The 22,900-nt window shown below is 44.5% G+C and overlaps 2 protein-coding genes across 2 annotated transcripts in view; one reads left to right on the forward strand and one right to left on the reverse strand.

The window, feature by feature from the left end:
- Positions 1-15,400, reverse strand: part of Ifit1bl (interferon-induced protein with tetratricopeptide repeats 1B-like) — a 44,707-nt gene extending 29,307 nt beyond the window's left edge. The window contains exon 1 of the mRNA NM_001408750.1: positions 15,281-15,400. The gene's annotated coding sequence lies outside the window, so the exon portion shown is untranslated. The remainder of the gene's footprint in view (positions 1-15,280) is intronic.
- Ifit1 (interferon-induced protein with tetratricopeptide repeats 1) lies at positions 121-2,186 on the forward strand (the record flags this gene model as incomplete). The annotated part of the gene is given in 1 exon segment (NM_020096.1): positions 121-2,186. A coding segment is annotated over 1 exon segment (1,387 nt), but the record flags the coding sequence as incomplete, so codon positions are not given.
- Positions 15,401-22,900: the final 7,500 nt, after the last annotated feature.

A 22,900-nucleotide genomic window follows, 5' to 3' on the forward strand; every position in this document is an offset into this window, starting at 1 on the left:
GTCAGTTTACAATTAAGGGACTCTAACGGAACAGTAAGTGTGAGGCTTTGGATAAAAGACCAAGAGTGTCCATTTCTGGCCATTTCTCAAATAACAACTCATTCTGCCTCTTCCTCCTAGAGAGAATGCTGATGGTGACCAGGTCATGGAGAATCTGCTTCAGCTGAGATGTCACTTCACATGGGGCCTGCTCTTCGAAAAAAATGACATACCTGATTTGGAAGTGAGGATCTCAGAGCAGGTCCAGTTCCTTGACATCAAGAACTCACTGGGGATGCACAACCTCCAGGCCTACGTGAGACACCTGAAAGGTGAGCAGGAGGAAGCCCTGCAGAGCTTGAAAGAGGCTGAAGCCTTGATCGAGGGAGAGCAGTTGGGCAAGAGAAGCCTGGTGACCTGGGGCAACTGTGCCTGGGTGCATTACCACAGGGGCAGCTTGGCAGAAGCCCAGATCTACCTGGACAAGGTGGAGAATGTTTGCAGGGAATTCTCAAGTCCCTTCCACTACAGGATGGAGTGTGCTGAGATAGACTGTGAGGAAGGCTGGGCCTTGCTGAAGTGTGGAGGAAGTAACTATATGCGAGCCATGGCCTGCTTTGCAAAGGCTCTGCAGGTGGACCCAGAAAACCCTGAGTACAATGCTGGCTATGCAGTTGTGGCCTATCGCCAAGATTTCGATGACAACCATGTTTCTCTAGAACCTCTAAGGAAGGCTGTCAGGTTAAATCCAGAAGATCCACACCTTAAAGTTCTCCTTGCTCTAAAGCTTCAGGATTTAGGGGAACAAGATGAAGCAGAAACACACATTGAAGAAGCCCTCAGCAGCACATCTTGCCAAAGCTATGTCTTTCGCTACGCAGCCAAGTATTTCCGCCGGAAAGGTGACATAAACGAAGCTCTTCATCTTCTACACAGGGCCTTGCAGACGTCACCTTCCTCTGGCTACCTACATTACCAAAAAGGGCTCTGTTACAAGCAACAGATGATCCAACTGAAGACATCTGGAAACAGGCAGGCCAGAAGGCAGGAGAATATACAGGAATTGGCACATCAGGCCATTTGTGAATTTCAAGAGACTTTGAATCTGAGGCCCACATTTGAGATGGCTTACGTTTGCATGGCTGAAATGCAGGCAGAAATTGGCCAATATGAAGAAGCAGAGGGAAATTTCCAGGAGGCCCTGAACCTCAACAACCTTGTAGCCCACATAGAGCAGGATATTCATTTCCGCTACGGCCGTTTCCAACAATTTCATAAGAAGTCAGAAGACAAGGCAATCACTCACTACTTAAAAGGTCTAAAACTAGAAGAGAAGTCCTTTGCCTGGAGGAAACTACTCACAGCTTTGGAGAAAGTGGCTGAAAGACGTGTTCGCCAGAATGTCCGGCTTGTGGAGAGCACCAGCCTTCTTGGACTGGTCTTCAAACTGAAAGGGCAGGAGATGAAGGCCCTGCTTTACTATGAGAAGGCCCTGAGGCTCTCTGGGGAAATGAACCCTGCATTTTGAATGCAGCTTACCTTTGTGAAGTTAATATACTCACAACTAAGTGTTCTAATGCTCCCTCCTGACTTCTTTTCCCAGATCTGCTTGCTGAAATGCCACGTAGCTAAGTACATTTTCTCCTGCGACTTCTTTATGGTCTCTCGTGATCCTGTCTAGAAGGCACTTCCATCCCTAGGACACCTGCTCACTTAAAGATCATGACCGATTCCTGCTGCTCCAGACTCCTGTGAGCTACAGAATCAGAACCTTTTCCCTGATGTCTGTGCCTTTGGAACAGATATCTTCCACCTGCCAATGTCCTGGACCAAAAAACCTTCGCTGAAGAAGGTTTCGGTTTTCTTTGTTTGTTTGTTTTTTCTTTTTTATGTCACAAGAAACACTCATTACCATACAATTTCAGAGCAAAACAAATAAGCAAAGAGGAAAGTTTGAAAGCAAAAGAGGTCACACCTTACTGGAAAAATATTAACAACCAAGAAGACGTTTGGCTTACTGGAGAATTAAAATGAAAACTCTTCTTAGGTAGTAAAGCCTGAAAATTGCATAAGTAACTTCTTTTAATATTTGAATGCTAAAAATATTCCTTGAAAGTGACCACAGTAACAAATTTGGTAGAGTCTGCTGGTGCCATTGTAAAGGACGCACCTCTATGTTTGCATGGTTTCTTGGTTATCTTTCATCCCCAGCTTGATACATCCTAGGGTCATCTGAAGAAAGCTGCTTGCATCATAATGGCTACCAGGCATTTTCCTCCTGGATTCCAGACTGCTGTAGTATGACTCAGTCAACCGTGAGTGGTTCCAGCCTTCGGCAGGTGGTCTTAGCTTATGTAAGAAATCTAACTGTGTGTGTTCCCATGAATGAACTAGCAAGCAGAATGCCTCCATGATTCCTATCCAATTTCCTGCCTTGACTTTCTGCCCTGAGTTTCATCCCCCAATTTCCTCTGTGATGGATTGCGATCTCTAAGCATAAAAGTCAAATAAACATTTTTCCCTAAGTTGCTTTTGGACATGGTGTTTACCATAGCATGAGAAAGCAAATTAGAACACAAGGAGGCATGACACATCAAAATCAATGAATGTTTGATTCAGCCATGACTAGCAGCCATGGAAGAAAACAAGGTTTATGCATATAAACATTGCCAAGTGGTTTTTCTCTCTCTCTCTGTGTGTGTGTGTGTGTGTGTGTGTGTCTGTCTGTCTGTCTGTCTCTCTCTCTCTCTCTCTCTCTCTCTGTCTCTCTCTCTCTCTCTCTCTCTCTCTCTGTGTGTGCGTGTCCCCCCCTCTGCGTGTGTGCATGTGTGTGTGTGTGTGTGTGTGTGTGTGTGTGTGTGTGTGTGTGTGAAGATAGGGAATAAATTATTTACTTTCATATGGCACAAATTGCACGTTTGATTCATGTCAGCATCATCCCTTGATATTTATGAATGGTGGAGTATGGTGCTAGGGATAGGCCAATCTGGGTCATTCACACAACACCTGAGAAACACAACAGACATTGCTTTCAGATTTACTCATGATAAGCCAAGAAAAAAAAAACCTGTTTACTAAATACAAGCATAGGAGATAACATAGTGTCATCACATAAGATTCATGTCACTGTTGACTCCTGCTGAGTCTGTGGGTGAAATGCTAGAGTAATTGTAGTCAAGAAAGCGGGGCGAGGGGGGTCATGAAAGCTTTATTAAGAAGCCAAGATCTTGGAAGACAACAGGGAGGTCCCACCTTTCTGTATCAAAACAGGATTATTTTGGAGGATGCCAAGTCCCGCATGGCCATGGAAGGGACAGCGTGACACAGTCCTGCCTCTAAAGAGAGCCAGCAGAACATGGATCTCCATGAATGCTATTCATTTCTGTGGGTGTGATGCTTGTTTGTATAACAGTGTACAGATGTTCATGTTTCTCCTTAGAGGAATGCTCTCCCTGTTAAGGTTAAGACTCTGTGATAATTAGAAGCAGCCCAAGTTCAAGAGGCAAGGGTGTGTCTACATTCCTCTGCAAAATGGACAGGCCTTAAGACTATAGGAAATAACCCTAAAAACATGAGTTTTAAAATATATAAACAGGATTTCTCAACTACGCAAAATATAAAGATGCAATATGAATTGTATGAGGGGCTTCATGAACCTAAAAGAACAGAGGGCAACAGCACTGATTAGCCCAGCTTCTCAAAAAGATTTCTGAGTTCAAGATCAGCCTGGGACAGAGTCCAGGCATGGTGGGAGTTGTGAGCTCAGAACTGTCTTGAGCAGAGGACAGGGCTACCAGCTTGTACCCACAACTGACTTCCAGTCATTTTTCCTATGCTCCCAAACACCCATTCATCAGAATCCCCTCTCCAAGCCCAGGCTCAGTCTTGGTGGAGAATTGTTATCTTATGTCTTTTAGATAGCTCCACAGAGTTGAGGCCAACAGGATCTGAAGAAGACATTAGTGATAAGACATTCTGCATGTATTAAAGTGTACTTTTTGCAACTGTATTTCCAGGTGAGACTTTTTTTTTCATAAGTGGGACCTAGAAAGAACTAAGGAAGGGAGGGTTGTGTACTCCTTGCTAGCATTTAATGAGAGTTTAATGTGCAAAGCACAGACTTCAGTGAGCAGGAACCTTTCAGGACTAGCAACAAGTACAAGGAGGAACTTCTGAGAATGGGGTCTTAAGGGTAGGAAGGTTTACTTACACTTCCAATCAAATATAAACTTAAAAACAAATATATTCAGGGTCTTAGCTGGGCAATGGTGGTGCACACCTTTAATCCCAGCATTTACAAGGCCAGCACACTTGGATCTCTGTGAGTTTGAGGCCAGTCTGGCCTACAAAGGAAGTTCCAGGAGAGCCAGGACTATACTATATACACACACACACACACGCACGCACTCACACATACACGCACGCAGGCACACACACACATTATGTAGCTTAGGCTAGCCTTGAACGTGCAATATGCTTCAGCCTCCAGAGTCTTGCATTAAAAGAAAGTAAAGCCGTGTCTTGCCTCATGCACAGTCTTTTTGAAAATTAGTGTGTGTGTGTGTGTGTGTGTGTGTGTGTGTGTGTGTGTGTGTATACAAAGATGCCCGCATGAATGTGTATGCACACATATGAACATTCCATTGCATGCATATGGAGGTCAGAAGAAAAATTTCCATTGGCTATTGCCTTCCACCCTTACAAGAGAGGGTCTCTCATTTCTGCTGCTTAGAGATGGATCCCAGGATTAATAGCCTCTGAGCTTTAGACCAAGTCTGCCTTCCCTGACTCCCATCTTGCTGTAGGATCACCAGGATTGCAGATTTGTTCCACCATATCAAGCTTCTGACCAGCTCCTAGCATCAAACTCAGGCCACTGAGTTTTACATCACTCTGCCACCTATGCTGAGGTGAAGAGCATCTTTTCCACCTCCCCTCTATTAATTAGGAGGCCTGTCAGTCCTCTGGGGTCTCATTTGCTCTTCTTTCTCCCCTCAGGGCATAGTCTCTCCTTTGTTATCCAAACTTTCCATTCGCAGGAATTTTTTTAATCTTTCTGGGCTAAGTCCCAGGGTAAATACAATTACACTTACCCATCTGGATTGGAGAAAAACTACAAAAACTGAAGGCCATAGAAGAATGTATAGCTCTCCACATTTATGAAAATGAAACCACAAAAGAGTAAATGAAATCTAGTAATCTTTCCTTATGAGGAAAGGCAATACAGGGTTGAAGCCTTCGTGCTACATCCTGTCACTCGGGAAAGTAAGAGTTTTTCAGGGGATGAACACACACACACACACACACACACACACACACACACGAGGCACACAAACATGTATGTATATATGTGAATATATATTCACTTTATTTTATGTATATAAGTGTTTACATATGCACAGGTTTTATTTTTTATAAAATTTCAAAGATACTTATTCTTAAACTTGTTCTTCCCTTCCCACAGGGGTCTATTGAATATTCTGGAAGAGCCTGCTTATCTTATTGTCTTGGGGATGGGTTAAACAATCATTTAGCTTTCCTGAGAGTGATTTGGGCAACTATAACATCCCCCCCCAAAAAAAGGGATATATTTTAAAGTGATATCTCTTAGCTGACATTCCAAAACCTAATGATCTTGAGGTCCCCACAAGATTCCTGGAGGAAATTTAAGTGAATTGGATCAAATCTGTAGGAGTCCCAAGGTCCCCCTTGGCCCTCATCAGAGGCTTCTTCCTTCCCCAACATTTTGATAACAGGTCTTTATTGAGAGTTTCCCATTGTTTGGGAAGTGTGAAGGCAATCTACTTGGTAACTTTCCCTGGGTGACATAAGCTCATCCCAAATAAATCACAATCAACAAACCAAAGAAATCATTCTACTCAAGCCTACTTAGAGAGCTGTTGAGGTTATTGGGGTTACTAATTACAAGAGTATGGGTGACTCAACGGCACAACCACAGCATGGGTGATAACTGACAAAAGTTGCCTCTGTGGGGCTATCAGCACCTGTGATGGTTTGTGTATGCTTGGCCCAGGGAGTGGCACTATTAGGAGGTGTGGCCTTGTTGGAGTAGGTGTGTCACTGTGGGTGTGAGTCTTAAGACCCTCACCCTAGCTGCCTGGAAGTCAATGTTCTGCTGGTCTCCTCCAGATGAAGGTGTAGAACTCTCAGCTCCACTTGAACCATGCCTGCCCGGATACTGCCATGCTCCTGCCTTGATGATATTGGACTGAACCTCTGAACCTGTAAGCCAGTCCCATTTAAATGTGCTTAAAAGAGTTGCCTTGGTCATGGTGTCTGTTCACAGCAGTAAAACCCTAAGAAAACACTACTAGGGAGTTTACATACCTTTGGAGAGAGGCCACCCTAATCTCCAACCACTCCTGAACCTTGTTAAGTTTTGTTAGCTTCTGAGTCTTTTGAACACCGAACTGATACAATTCAGACGGAAACTACAAAACATGTCTGTCCTTCTAAAGGTCACCATCTTCCTTACATAGCACTGATGTTTGGTTGGTTGGTTTTTTGAACCTGTCCATGCATACTTTTTTCCAGGACCTTCTTCCTTTCCCTCCAGATGCCAAGACAGAGCCAGTGGCATCTGACTTCTGGCTTTATGGATTGTTCTTTGTGGGGAAAACCCATGTATATGGCCACTATTAATTATAAGAAGCTCATCCCATCCTGGGGCCTAGTGATGGCTCAGCGGTTAAGAGCACTGACTGCTCTTCCATTGGTCCTGAGTTCAATTCCCAGCAACCACATGGTGGCTCATAACCATCTGTAATGGGATCTGATGCCCTCTTCAGATGTGTTTGAAGACAGCTACAGTGTACTCATATACATAAAATAAATTGATCTTTAAAAAAAAAAGCTCATCCATTTTGAGCTTAGCATCAATTATTCATCATCTCTTTAATTTATCGGGGGTACTTTGCTCGATGGTCATATTTATCCTATTTCAAGTCTTCCTGGATTTACAGCTGTAAGATAGATGTAAACATGGTAAGCTTTCTCTCCACATTTAAGAGATGGGCATACTGCAAGACCTCTCTTACTTCCTGAGATTTTCAGGAGGAGCACAGGTTCTGTTTGTGAAGCCCCAGTCTCAATACTGCCAGAATCAAATAAATGGTGGTAATGATTTAGTAGAGCCTTCCCATCTGCATTAGCTGGTCCCCAATTTGTGTCATCATCTCCCCGTCCACTCCAGACTTTCTACGGGAAAAGATGGAAGGGGTCTTGCTTGGCCACTGACCCATCACAGGGTTCAGTACAGTGTTGCCAGGTCCCCGTAAAGTAACATAAAAGAGTACACTTACGGACATTCCATCTTTTTTCTCTTGAATAAAAGTTACTGTAATAATTAAATCAACTTTTTCCAACTTCAAGGCATATTGTAGGCAAGTCACAGTGCAATAAAATACCACCTATGTACTGGTCATAGGCCCTTAATTATAATCAGACTATCTTTCTAGAATTAGTCCTTGTTTTAGTGAGGGTTTCTTTTTCTTTTTAATCTTTATTAACTTGAGTATTTCTTATTTATATTTTGATTATTATTCCCCTTCCCAGTTTCTGGGCCAACATTCCCCTAGGCCCCCCCTCCCCTTCTATATGGGTGTTCCCCTCCCCATCCTCCCCCCATTGCCGCCCTCCCCCCATAGTCTAGTTCACTGGGGGTTCAGTCTTAGCAGGACCCAGGGCTTCCCCTTCCACTGGTGCTCTTACTAGGATATTCATTGCTACCTATGGGGTCAGAGTCCAGGATCAGTCCATGCATAGTCTTTAGGTAGTGGCTTAGTCCTGGAAGCTCTGGTTGCTTGGCATTGTTGTACATATGGGGTCTAGAGCCCTTACAAGCTCTCCCAGTTCTTTCTCTGATTCCTTCAACGGGGGTCCTATTCTCAGTTCAGTGGTTTGCTGCTGGTATTCGCCTCTGTATTTGCTGTATTCTGGCTGTGTCTCTCAGGAGCGATCTACATCCGGCTCCTGTCGGTCTGCACTTCTTTGCTTCATCCATCTTGTCTAATTGGGTGGCTGTATATGCATGGGCCACATGTGGGGCAGACTCTGAATGGGTGTTCCTTCAGTCTCTGTTTTAATCTTTGCCTCTCCCTTCCCTGCCAAGGGTATTCTTGTTCCCCTTTTAAAGAAGGAGTGAAGCATTCACATTTTGGTCATCCGTCTTGAGTTTCATGTGTTCTAGGCATCTAGGGTAATTCAAGCATTTGGGCTAACAGCCTTAGTGAGGGTTTCTATTGCTGTGAAGAGACACCAAGGCTGTCGGGATGATGCACAAATACTGTATTTACTGGCTATGAAATAGTGTGTCCTTGAGCCTTGTTCTCAAGGTAGGTAAATGTCTGTCACTTGCTCACCTGCCTTTAAATGAGAAGCAAGTTGCTGTGGGGATGGTCAGGTAGCCCCCAAGGCCAAGTGGTTGAATAATGAGTGTGGCCTTCACATAATAAAGAACTGAAAGAAAAGGCTGGGGTAGGAAGACTAGGCAGAGAAAGAATTACTGGAGATTGAAGGAAGAAAAGGAACAAGGCAGGGAGGTAGGGCTGCGAGAGCTTTGTGGAGAAAAGCAATGGCAGAGAGACTGGATTAAGTTAGAAGCCAGCTGAGAGACTGTCCCAGCAAAAAGGCTCACAGCTATAAACTATGTAAATGTCTCTCAGTCTTTATTATTAAACCTCAAGTGGGACCCCAAAAGTCCCGGAATACACAGTAACTCTTATAAAGAACATTTTAGCAGGGCTGGCTTACAATTTCAGAGGTTTAGTCCATTACAGGAAATGAAGTAGTATTCAGGAAGACATGGCGTTGGACAAGGAGCTGAGATTTCTGTCTTAATATACAAGCAGCAGAAGGAGACTGCCCCACTAGCTTGAGCACATGAAACCTTAAAGCCTGCCTCCACAGTGACACACTGCCTCCAACGAGACCACAGTTCCTCAGTGTCACTCCCATTGGACCTATGGGAGCCATTTTTAATCTAGCCACCACAGTCCCAGAAGATCCCCATGAACGAGAGATAACACATAACCCCATTTGACAAGTTGAAAGGAAACCACAACCATGTACTAGTTGCTTTTGTGTTTCAGTAATAAAACACCTAAGAGATGCAACTTGAGAGAGGAAGAATTTATTTCCGTTCAGAGGGTAGAGTCTATCCTGATAGGGTTTACGTGGTGGCAAACAGAAGCAGGACAGTGAGAGTCCACGCCCAGTGATCCCTACAATAAACAGGCCACACGATTTCCCAAAATAGCACTGCCAACTGGGATCTGGGTGTTCAAACACATGATCCAGCATTTCACATTCAAACCATAATACAGGCTAACCGTACTCAAGGAAGGGAGGACAGAATTTAGAGAGCATGTTAATAAGGAATTAGAGAAAGACTAAGTTGAGGGCTGGAGGGATGGCTCAGTGGTTAAGAGCACTGACTGCTCTTCCGGAGGTCCTGAGTTCAAATCCCAGCAACCACATGGTGGCTCACAACCATCTGTAATGAGATCTGAGATGCCCTCTTTTGGTGCGTCTGAAGACAGCTACAGTGTACTCATATACATAAAATAAATAAATCTTAAAAAAAGAAAAGACTAGGTTGTATGTTACAGCTTCGTCATCTGTAATAGCTAGGAGTTAGAGGAACAACAGCTCCCACCAGCTTTCCAGCTCATGACAGCTCTGTGTGTAGCAGATAAGAGTGAGGTGACCGCCCTTGCAGCTAATAAAAAATCAGAGGCTCACAGCAGTCAGGCAGGGACCCTGATGCTGCTACAGTGAAGACCAGCCTGCTGTCTGGCTTTCCAACAAGAGGACAACTGCTGCATTGATAGAAGAGGATCCAGAGGAAGGAGTTCCGTCCACAGAGCAGGGAATATTTTGCTAGAGTGCACACTGGGAGGCAACAGGTTTTCCAAAGTTAGAGACTGGTAGCTACCTGACTACCACAAAAAGAAACACCTGCCTTTCTCCAGTGCCATTTCTCAACCTGCCACGGAGAAGGCGTGATCTGCTCCCATAATTTAGAACTAGGGTGAACCCTGGAAGGGAGAACTTGTGAATGCCCTGCTGATTATCAGTGTACTGGTGTGTAATACTCCGTAAAAAGAAAACAGACAGGGTTGGGATGGGGGTGGGGCAGCTCATCCTTAGGGAACAGACCAGGCAAGAGCAAGATAAAAGTCCTACGAGAATCAGGTCTCAGAGATGGCTTATGTAAGAGCTCTCTAAAGCAGGAAATCTTTCTTTTCTCTATGAAAGTCATGTGGATCTTGGGCTCACCTAGCCACCCCTTGGATACCTTATGTCTGATGATGCAAAGCCACTTTTAGAGGGAGGCTTGCCTCAATTCATGTGGCAATTATATGAGAATTGGAAAAAAAAAAGCACACATAGAAAGTTAGCATTCATTTGGCCAAACTAACCCCTTCATTCCCTTGTTGTGGGTTCTCATCAGAGGTGTACCTCAATACGATAAGCTCTTCAAATTCTACCTTGGTTACAGTGGGTTCAGTTCCCAACCATACAATAAATGGTTTCTTTCTCCTTTTTTTTCACTGTGGGTGATGGGGAGGAGTAAGACCCGACTCCTCTGGCTTTCCACAGAACATGCAGAAATGTTATTACTTTGTTTATTTAAATATCTTTTACTTTTGGAGATTATTATATAATTCCACAGTTCCTCCACATGATGGTTTGTATATACTTGGCGCAGGCAGTGACACTATTAGGAGGTGGGGCCCTGTTGGAGTAGGTGTGTCACTGTGGGCGTGGGCTTTAAGACCCGCCTCCTGACCACATGGGAGCCAGTCTTCTCCCAGCAGCCTTTGGATAAAGATGTAGAACTCTTAGCTCCTTCTGCACCACGACTGCCTAGACACTGCCACACTTTTGCCTTGGTGGTAACAGACTGAACCTGTAAGCCGGCCCCAATTAAATGTTTTCCTTATGAGAGTTGCCTTGGTTGTGGTGTCTGTTCACAGCAATGAGACCTTAACTGACACACTTCCCATCCTTTTCCTCCCTTCAAGATGTCACATGAACTGCCACCTGATCTTTTTTCACATTCATGACTTCTCCTTTTATTAAAGAATCAGACTACTAAGTACTCGCATCCCCCAACCTACAATGAACATAAGTACGTGGACTAAATATATGTACGTAGTTGAAATAAATTTTACCATCTGGGCTGACAATACTCCCTCCAGGAGCCAAAGAATATGCAAGAAAAACCCCAACACCAGGTGTGAGGGAGCCTCTTTAAGTTGCTGGTCCAGGTTGTTCAAGAGACTCCCAAAAGATTATATGGTATTGCTATTGCCTTTATTTGGACAGCAGAGGTACATCCTTGTAGCTGAAGACACCATGCAGTTCAGACACAGAGTCCAGAGGACCCAGAACTGGAACTGACCCGAAGCTTCCTCCCCGAAGAGCATCTTTCATGGCATGGACCATACAGATAAAGCAAGCTACAAATACACAATCTAGGGGGCAGGGTAGAAAGAATGGTTAAGATTCGTCGTGTTTCATCTTCAATTTAACAAAGCCCACATCTTACACTATTCTACTTCTGATAAATGTAGAAAAAATAAATAGCTTGTATCTGTATGGATGTGGCACCTGTCAATAATGAATGTGATGGCCTAGAGCTTAGGCAGAAACAGGAGATGGAACATCCTGTCGGCAGAAAGGATTCTGGGATAATGCTAGGTGGGAGATACGATGTGTGCAGCTTTTGCTACCTCGCCTAAGCTCCGGGAATGGGCCATGGCTACCAGCCCCCACCCAGCTTCCCTTGAATCCACGAATAAAAGACACAGACACACAGTTGTTCAATTTCAACTTGCCCTTTGACACAATTACTGGCCGCTACAATCTCCCGCCTGGAAAAGCGTGCCCTTGTCAATATTCTTAGCTCCGCACCACCCACCTACCCTAACTTTAGTTGCTCTGTTACATCTAGACCCTGCTAACTCCCCTGACCACCCTCCTGTAGGAGCAGCCTGTGTGGCCACTCGTTTCAAGATCTCACATGGCTGGTCAACTTTTCTCCATCAAAAGCAAGGCGAACTCTCCTCTCCTCGGGTTTCCCAGCTTGCCTCCAAAGACCCGGAAGTCCCGCCTATCCCTTCCGCCTAGCAATTGGTCCATGGCTTCTTTACTGACAGATTCAGAGCCAATTAGGGAACAGGACCCAGGGGTCCTGGGTATCAGAAACATACCCAGGGGTAAACCTGGGAAATGTGACGAGACTGACTCATTGTACCTGAGCACAAGTAACCACCACATGATAGAATGTAGATCAGACTAAATAGGTTATTTTAAGATATGAGCTACTCAGAAAAGAGCCTAGCTATATGGTCAGGGTAACTGTAAATATTTAAATATTAAGTCTTATTTCTGCGAGCATGGCGCTTGGAGGAAGAATCAGATCTACCTTCTATGTACAATGAAGTGAGAATCTGCAGAAAAGCTAGAAATATTTTCCAAAAATCGCATTCGTTAACCTACCTGAGAGGCAATTACTGTAAGATGTATATTTATTCTATGACCAACATTTAAAATTCAAGTTTCAAAAGAAATCTGAAGTAGATCCAATCAGGCATCACTTACAAACAATAAAAAAGAATACTTTATTTAACAGGGATAAATTTATTGATTTTTCAGAGACATTGTCTTTGAAGAAAGAGGAGTGATGCATTAGACCTGGAAGGCCTCATTCTCCTTGGGTTTGTCTACAGCCTTGAGGTGTTATGACAAGGCTGAAGGCTGACAGCTGACTCTGGGAAGGTAGGCAGCTCGGTCCCTCTCTACTAAAATACCAGCCACTTTCATATTTTATTTTCATTTAAGTTCACATATACTCGCCATCCATTCTGTTTTCCAATTTTAGAAACATATCACATAATTCACTACAATGATTATCTGAGAATTATTGAGCCACTCAATGCTGACTGTATTCTGAAAACCGTGACTAGAAATTAGGAGTGTTTAGTGACCATGTATGAAGAGACAGAGTGGGAAAGAGTCTGTCTGTGTGAACGCCATCCAGTAGGAAAAACTTTGAGCACATGTGTTAAAACATTGGCCTCACATATATCAGCATTTTAAATAATTCACTTTATCAACCAACAATTTAGTGCTAGACACCAAAAACACAAGTCAGAGAGGCAGATGCTTTCCTTAAACCTCAGATGCTTAAGAATCCAGGGAAAGTAACAGACAAACAGGCATGGGGCCCAGGGTCTGCTTTCTCTGGAACACGGTTTACATTTAATTCTCAGTCCGATTATTCTCACAAGTTTCTCACTTTACACTGTTTTATCTGAAGTATTACTTAAGCCACTTGGTGACACCAGTCTGATCAAGTCAACGGTCATGGGCAGATGCAAAATGTCTGAAACTGTCTCTGATGCACAATGTCTATTTGGAGCACTCAGTGTGAATCCTGAGAGGCTTGGGGATCTCCAGGAAGCATATGCATTTAGTGTCTTGTTGCTGACCGAACACCACTATTCTGTCCTGCCCAGCCCAACAGGGGAAGAGACTTCTGCCCTTCCTCCCCAGACATCAGGAATGGGATGGTATAGTGCAGTTGGGGTGTCTGCAGAGAAAAACAAGAAGCCAATCCTGGGGCAGAAGACACTTTTGCATTGACAACATGAATGTCTTCCTATTCAGGATCATCTGTTGACAGAACTGACATGTCTCATTGGCCAGTGAATTTCAGGAACACGTTACTATCATGTACATGATTAGCAGAACTCACTCCAAGCCCTTATCTATACTAAATCAGGCCAAACTACAGCTCCTACCATGGATACACACCCCTGGAGGCTCCAGCCCCTTTTGCTATTCTAGCCATCTTATGATTCAGCTAGAGCTCGAATGACATTGGAAATTAGAATATCCACCCAAGAGTCTTCTCTGACTTGAATTGTCTAGTGGGTCAGTCTATTCTGCTACTATATAACGTAACACAGTAACGTAAAGAAAATGTTTCTTCAGTTCATGGTTTGGGAGGTAAAATCCAAAAACAGCACGGCATGGCCAACTGGCTTATGGTAGAATGTATGCTTGTGGTGCTGAAAGACCAGCGGGGTGGGGAAGACCCCCATTCAAATCTCGAGACAACGCAACCCCCAAGAACTCACGAGAAACCGGTCTTGATGTCATGAACAAGAGGTGTATTTGAGAAACCAGAGCTCTGGGGATGACATATATCTCACACAGGAGACAGAGGAGTCGACCCCGAGCCCAATTAGGGGAAGATATTTATAGGGAAAATTACATAGGTGGTTGGCAACTGCTACACAAAGCAAAGCAATTTCACTGGTTTGTTTACATTGGCGCACATGATCTAGCTTGGGCTCAGTCCAACTCCAGGCCACCCTGCCTCTGGGGCGAGCTGACCCTAGCTCTTTTTTCTCAGGATTGGTAAGTCAGGCCTTATCGAGGCTGGATGGCTTATGTTCAGCCAGGCCTTATTGAGGCCGGATGGTTTATGCTAAGCTAGGCCTTGTCGAGGCCAGGTGGTCTATGGCTGGACTACTTACTTCCCCATAACATGTTATGTTATTCTTTTGTGAGGTGCACTGGCCCTCACAGCAGGGTCAGTGGGGGATAGTTTAAAATCTTTCTTCTTTCAGTGCTAACACATGGCAAGGCAGGAAGCCAGAGAACAGCTTCAACCCCTCACTTTACCTCACCTTTTAACATTACCAATGTAGGGGCCAAGCTTTAATAAGGCAATTCTTTGGGGTTTCACACTCAAATTGTATCCAAAGCATAGTAACCAGCAGTTAGTCACGGACACAGTTATATATGTATCTTGTCCTCACTCAGCCCGAATGTGCTAATAACCTTCCACTCTGCAGTCCCCCACTGAAGGGACTAAGTGTTCCCTGGCATTTCTCAAATTCTTGACGTGTTCTCTTCTTGACTCTTAACACAAGTCCCATTTATGATTTGATTTCATTACCCTTCCTCCTATCTGGACCCTGTCTCATATCTATTGCTTGTATTGTGCATATTAATATTTTCAATTAGCAAAATAACTTAAGGTATTTACAGCCATGATTCTCAAATGAGGCCCGGGAGGGCCTTATCAAGTTCAGTGGGGGGTCCTGTGGGTTTTTGGCTGTCGCAATAAGTGACGTATTACTGACACCTAGCGGCTAAACGCAAAGATGCAGCCTGAGTATTTTATGCTAAACATACCGGAAAGCTTCCCACAGGAAGAGCCATAAGTCAGAAGCACCAAGGTTCAGAAACTCTGACTTACCTCCATTTCAAGGCAGAATTGCTGACGGTGAGGACTCATTCTGAAGAACTGCTTCTGGAAATCCTACCTGCATCCTTAGTTTTCTTTTGCCGTGACAGAGGGATTCTGGCCATAATACAGCCTCCAGTGGAGAGCATAAGAGCATGCGCACATGGACCCGCCCTTTACAGGCTGTCCTTGCTAAGGAATGTGCGCATGCACCTTAGTACTGCTGAGCGGTTGGGCTTACTAACAGGAACTGGAGCTAAAGAGCTGAGTCTCAGCCAGGGAGGGATACGTGCATACGCATTTCTGTATGTGCACGCATATGATACTTGTAAATGTAAGTAGAAGGAGGACTGTGAGAAAGAGTTCCAAAGGAAGGAACAAGCTAGGGTAATGAGTCAAAATGGTTTCTCTCACAAGTGGAATCTAGGCTTAATTATGCATATGCCCATGCATGTGTGTCTCCTAGTTTGCCTTCTATTGCTGTAATAAACACCACTATCAAATGCCACTTGGGGAGGAAAGGACTCGTTTCATCTTGCACTTCCTGGTTCACTGCCAGTCCCTGATGGCAGGCAGGAAGAACATGGAGAAACACTGCTTACTGGCTTGCTCACTCCTCAACCCTTGCTTATCTGCGTTCTTATGCAACTCTGGTCCGTTTGCCCAGTGTTGACCACATTCAAAGGGGCTGAGCCTTTCCGTGGCAATCAGTCCTTGATCACAAAATTGTTCCGTGGACCAATTGTCTTCTCAATTGTAATTGCCTCTTCTCAAGCAACTCTAGCTTGTATCGAGTTAACCAAAAACCTAACGAGACCAGTGTGTTGTATTTTTACGCAACGTGGGGTGCGAAGTGTTTTGCATCCACTGAGGACTCTCCCGAAGCAATTGCAATTGTGCTTCTTATTGGCCAAAAGGACAAAATCACCCAAATCTCTGAGATCCATTTCTCTCTTGTTTCTGTGTGAACTTGATGCTTCATTTTGGGACAGAGGCATCACCACTTTGTAGCTACGCCTACCAGTATTTCTATAGATGTGATATTCACATCTCATTATCTACAGGAGATAGGGTGTGGCTAGAGAGTGCTCCCTAAACTTTCATGGAGGACTCCCGGCGCTGCGATATTGGGTCATGAATTGAACAATTCCCAGGGGTGGGGCTGAAAACAATATGTCCTTCGGTTGTAGAACATTTCCCCCCAACGCTGATTGCTATGGAAGTCTGTCCAGAAAAGACTCTGGATAACAGATTAAGACAGAGAAAGATTTAATGTAAATCTCTGAATTCCAATGTCCAATTCTTGGAAGGAGAAAACTGACCACCTAACATTGTGTTCTGATTATCTCATATGCTCTATAGCACTGTGACAGCGCCTGCGCGCACGCGGACACACACACACACACACACACACACACTCACACACACACACACACTCACACACACACACACACACTAAAGGAGGCCTTTGCAGTCTGAAGAGTCACTAAATGGTTAATATCCAGGATGGCCCATCTTTTGACCTTATGAAGACAGAAGCTCCATTTGATCATCAGCCATCGTGAGACCGTCACCTAATGTAGAGAGCAACGAAGAGCACCAAAGGGACGCCTCAAAATAGCCATTCCATGATACATACGTGTTTCAAAATATCACAAATATAAGTACATGTAATTCATGCAATTAGTCAGAAATAGAAGAGGGAAGATGAACACAGGAATCACGAAGAGGGAAGAAAGGAGTGAGGAAAGGGAAGGTCCAAACATGTGTCTTAGTTAGGGTTACTATCTCTGTGAGGAAACATCATGGTCAAAAGCAGCTGCAGGAGAAAGTACAGTTCCATATAACAGTTCATCACCAAAGACATGGAGGGCAGGAACCTGGAGGCAGGAGCTGATGCAGAGGCCATTGGAAGCGTGCTGCTCCCTGGCCTGCTCCAGGTTTGCTCAGCCTGCTTTTTCATAGAACCCAAGACCATCAGTTTTAGAGATGGCCCCACCCACAATGGGAGACCCCCCTCAAGTAATAATTTAAAAAAAGCACTACTTAAGGAAATTCCTTACAGCTGAATATTATGGACGCATTTTTGCGATTGAGATTCCCTCCTCTATGATGACTCCAGCAATCCAAACCAGCAAAAAATATAAAAACAACAAAAACAAAAGACTAAAATCATAAAAAAACCTAAAACCATTTAAAAGCCATTTATGTATAAATCTGCTTTATTGAGAACATCTCAGGAATGGAAAAAAACCCTACAAATTAATGTTAGATAATCCTTGTTTTGCAGGAAGGTGGGGGAAAGGGAAGGAAATATTAGTGGTAAGGAAGAGAAAACAAAGAAAAGGAGGAAATTACTTTATTTCTCTCCCCCTCTGTACTGAAAAATACATCCTTTGCTCATACAATAAATCCTAACTACAGTCCCCCCTCCCCCCCGCCCCCCGGCTCCTCCTCACCTGCATCTCGCCCCAGGATCCACTTCTGTCTCTCAGTAGAAGAGAGATAACAACCAAACATGACGAAATAAAATACGGTAAGACAGAGTAGAAACTATCATGTTGGCGTTGGAGAAAGCAACCCAACAGAAGGGAAAGAGCCCTGAGAGAGGACTCAAGAGTTAGTGACCCACTTATCCTCACAGTCAGGAGTCCCACCAAAATACTGAGCAAATAACTATACCACAGGAGCAGAGGACCTGTGCAGACACACACAGCTCCCCTGCTTGCTGTTTCAGTCTCTGAGCTCACATGAGCCTTGCTTACTTGGTTCAGAGGGCTCCATTCTCCTGGCGTCCTCCATCCCTCTGGCTCTCTCAGTCTTCCCACCTTCACATCTCTGCATCTTTTCATAATTCTTAGCCTGGCCAGATTCCCTGTGGCTAATAGTCCCCTTCTGGAATAAGAAACCATGTCCATGCCATCTGTCTTTGTCCCTGTCCCTCCTCCTCCACTCCCCCTCTCCTTCTCCCACCCCAACATAGCAATCCAGTCAGCTCTAACTCCTGATGTCCCGTATTCAGCCACAGATCCACATCTGCCTAAACCAAGCTTATCAAATGGACTCATTCGACAAACGGTTTCTCACAGACATTCTCTTCAGGCGGTTGTAATTCTAATCGCCTCTTCCCAGATTTCAAAGGAACCACACATTCAGAAGTAAAGCCACCCCAGTACATTTGTTATCAGCTTGAATGAGTCTAACAAGCAGAATATTTTATAGTTCATAATTCTCAAGAAACCCACTCTCCTCTGTCACTTTCATTTCAGCGCTTTACAAAAATCTGACTGCTGGCAGCTGTTTGAGATTCTGCATCTCACATTTTTAACTTGATCCTTTCTGTCTTAGGGTTTCTATCCCTGCACAAACATCATGAGCAAGATGCAAGTTGGGGAGGAAAGGGTTTCTCCAGTTTACACTTCCGCATTGCTGTTCATCACCAAAGGAAGTCAGGACTGGAACTCAAGCAGGTCAGGAAGCAAGAGCTGATGCAGAGGCCATGGAGGGACGTTACTTACTTACTGGCTTGCTTCCTCTGGCTTACTCAGCTTGCTTTCTTATAGAACCCAGGGCTACCAGCCCAGGGATGGCACCACCACAGTGGTCCCTCCAACCCTGATCACTAATTGAGAAAATGCCTTACAGTTGGATCTCATGGAGGCATTTCCTCAAGGGAGGGTCCTTTCTCTGTGATAACTCCAGCTGTGTCAAGTTGACACACAAAACCAGCCAGTACACCCTCTCAACATATTAGATCATTTCATACACTGTAGAATTCACAGTGTAGAAGAAAATGGGGCCAAGGATGGCATCTTTAACCTGACAGTGCACTGTAAGAGGAAGAAGATAAATGCAGGATCGATAACCAGCAAAAGGTGGAGGACTAGACTGCGACCAATCTCAGTGTTCCTGCTAGACAACCTTTCTCAGTTAAGTCGGCCAGCTGCGATGTCTCACTATGTCCAGCAGGGGGCAGTGCTACATAACATCTTAATGTTAAAACGGTTTGTTTTTGTTTTGTTTTGTTTTGTTTTGTTTTGTTTTGTTTTGTTTTGTTTTATGCCTTCGAAGCCCCTTACAGAGAAACTTGTTTGATTCCTTTGCACAGTAATGAGGTGATTGTTGAAGTAAGCCTTATGCCTTAAGGAGTCCTCCTTTCAAGGCAGAGAAACCAAATGCAGCCCCTAAATCCCAGCAGGGTTCCTGGTCACCTTTGTGGATCCCTTCTCTAGAATTGTTGTCATCTGGCTCTTGGCTCCTCTGCAACCTTAAGTTGTCACACAGTGTCTGCCCTACATGGTGTCCCCACTTCCAGGCTTATCTGTAAGAAAGGGAGCTGGTTGCTACCTCATCGGTTCCGTTAGGGGATTCCCACGATCTGCCTCATATTTCTCCATGCCATAATGAATTCTTCCTCTGATAATCTCAGACTTCGCCACTCAAATCATCATGAAACTTCTTTTTATGCGTTACTTTACTTTGCCCACACTAGGCAGCCATCTTGATATCATGGAATGGGTAGTACTGGTGGTGGTGGTGGTGGTGGTGGTGGTGGTGGTGGTGGTGGTGGTGGTGGTGGTGGTGGTGGTGTGTGTAATTTCCCACTAAATATACACCATGATACCAGAAACATCAGTTATTGATTCATCTCACCAGCTTTTTTAACTAACTAACTAACTAACTAACTAACTTTACATCCTAACTACAGTCTCCCCTCCATCCTCTCTGCCCAGCCCCTCCCTCTCACCCCCTGTTCCCCCTCATGCCCCTCTCCTCCCCTTCTCCTCAGAAGAAGGGAGGCTTTCCGTGGGTATCAACCAGCCCTGGCATATCAAGTTGCAGCAAGACTAGGTGTATCTTCTCCTATTGAGGATAGACAGGCAGCCCAGTAGGAGGAAAGGGTCCCAAAGGAAGGCAATAGAATCAGAGCCAGCCCCTGCTCTCATTCTTAGGAGTCCGATATGAAGACCGAGCTGCAGAACTGTCACACGTGTGCAGAGTGCCTAGCTCAGTCCTGTGCATGCCCCCTGGTTGGGGTTTGGTCACCGTGAGCCCCTATGGGCCCCGTTTAGTTGAGTCTGCAGGTTTCTTGACCCCTCTGGCTCCAATATCCCTTCCTCTCGCTCTTTTGCTGGATTCCCCAAGCTCTGCCTAATGTTTGGCTGTGCTTGCCTGCATCTGTTTCCATCAGTTGCTGGGTGAAGCCTCTCTGGTGACTGTTAGGCTAGGCTCCTGTTTGCAAGCATTGAAGAATAAATACCATTAACTGTGTCGGGGTGGATTCCCCTCACGGCATGGGTCTCACGCTACACCAGCCATTGGTTGGCCATTCCCTCCATTTCTGCTCCATGTTTACCCCTGCACATCGTGATGCAGGACAAATTATAGGTCAAAGATTCTGTGGTTGGGTTGGTGTCAAAATGTCCTCCATTGAACGTTTTGCCTGGTTACAAGAGGTGACTGGGTCACATTCCATATTTCCCCATTGCTAGCAGTCTAAGGTTAGGGTCAGGGTCACCCTCATAGATTCTTAAGGGTTTCTGCTGCCCCAGGTTTGTTCCAAAGATGCCTCCCCTATCCCAGTACTCCCTCCTTCCTCCCTGCTATGTGACTCCTCCTTTTCCCATCCCTACCACCAGTCCCATCCAGCACCCCTGCAATTACATCCATGATGTCTATTCTATCTCCCCTTCTCAGTGAGATTTGTGTATTCCCCCCTGGAGATCTCTTTTTTTACTTAGCTTCTCTGGGTCTGTTGCTTGTAGCATGATTGTCTTTTATGTTATGGTTAATATCCACTTATAACTGAGTATGTACCACTTTCTGGGTTTACCTCACTCAAGATGATCTTTTCTAGTTCTGTCCATTTAACTGCAAATTATATTATATATTTTTTGAATAGCACAGCAATACTCCATTGTGTAAATGAACCACATTTTCTTTACCCATTCTTCAGTTGAGGGACTTCTAAGTTGTTCCCAGTTTGTGGCTATTATGAATAAAGCTGCTAGGAACATTGTGAAGCATGTGTCCTTGTCAGACGGTGGGACATTTTTTTTGAGTTATGCTGAGAAGCGATACATCTGGGTCTTGAGGGACATAGATTCTCAATAGTCTGAGAAACTGTCAAATTGATTTCCAAGATTGTTGTACAAGTTTGCACTCCTATCAAAAATGAAGGCGTGTTCCCCTAGTTCCACATTCTCATCAGCCTGAGTTGTCACTTGGGTTTTGACCTTAGCGACTCTGACAGGTCTGAGATGGAATCTCGGAGTGATTTTGATTTGCATTTCTCTGGTGACTAATGATGTTGAACATTTCTTTAAGTGCTTCTCAGCCATTTGCAATTAGTCCGTTGAGAATTCTCTGTTTAAGTCAATTGGAATCTTTGGCTGTTGATGTCTAGTTTCGTAGTTTCTTTATATATTTTTGGATATCAGTCCTCTGTTGTATATAGGGTTGGTGGAGATCTTTTCTTATTCTGTAGGCTGCCATTTTGTCCTTTCGACATTGTTCTTTGCCTTGCAGAAGCTTTATAGCTTCTTGAGGTCCCATTTATTAATTGTTGATCTCAGTGCCTGAACTCTTGGTGTTCTGTTGAGAAAGTTGTCTCCTCTATCATGTTCCATATATTTGGGTTATGTTGAGGTCTTTGGCCCACTTGAACTCGAGTTTTGTGCAGAGTGATAGATATGAATCTACTCACATTCTTCTGCATGTAAACACCCAGTTACACCCCCTTGTTTGTTGTGGTAAAAATATAAAAAAATAAAAATGTATAGTTGTCCTTTATCCCCGCTAGGTCTGGCACCACGGTGCCCCAAGATATCTGCTAGATATCTTAATTCTCAGTCAGCAAAGCGTCTCACCCACTCTGCTCCATCCCATATCACTCTGTCAAAGTGAACCTGGCAGCAATCTCTCTACCTACCTAGTTCCAAAGGCAGGTTTCCATGCCAGAAACACACATCCCAACTCTGTGGCAGCCCAGCCCAGCCACCCCACACTTTCTTACACTTAAATCGCTACATGAAAGAACACACAACAAAAACCTTTGGCCCACTTGATAAGATATAATTGCCCACCTAAATATACAAAGCCCAATACACATCCATCCCTTAAAAATAGTTGTAACAACCTATAAAGGCACAGCATGGAATCTTAATGTCACCCACCATATTGTCCTGCCACGGCTCCTCTCTCTCTCCTCTCTCTCTCCTCTCTCTCTCTCTCTTTCTCTCTCTCTCTCTCTCTCTCTCTCTCTCTCTCTCTCTCTCTCTCTCCCTCCCTCCCTCCCTCCCTCCCTCCCTCCTGTCTCTTCCTCCTTTCCATTCCAGTCTCCTCCTCTTCCTTCAAACTTCTCTCCCATCCTTCCTTCTCATCCAATGACAGGCCTCCTTCTATCCTGTACCTGCCCCTCACCTGTATTTTACAAATTCAATGGGGAGAAGGTTCTGGTGAGGTCACCTGAGTCCTGAGCACATGTCTAGGCAGCCGTCCTTGGGACAGTGGAATTAGCATCAAGATACAGATAACTCCAGGGCAAACCACATTTGTTCAGATTGCTTTTTTATCCCTACTGTATAAATTTGACTTCTTTGTAAAAAAATCTACTGTCCATAGGTGTGAGGA

This window comes from Rattus norvegicus, chromosome 1 (assembly GCF_021556685.1).
Source record: "Rattus norvegicus strain SHRSP/BbbUtx chromosome 1, alternate assembly SHRSP_T2T, whole genome shotgun sequence".
Lineage (NCBI taxonomy): Eukaryota > Metazoa > Chordata > Mammalia > Rodentia > Muridae > Rattus > Rattus norvegicus.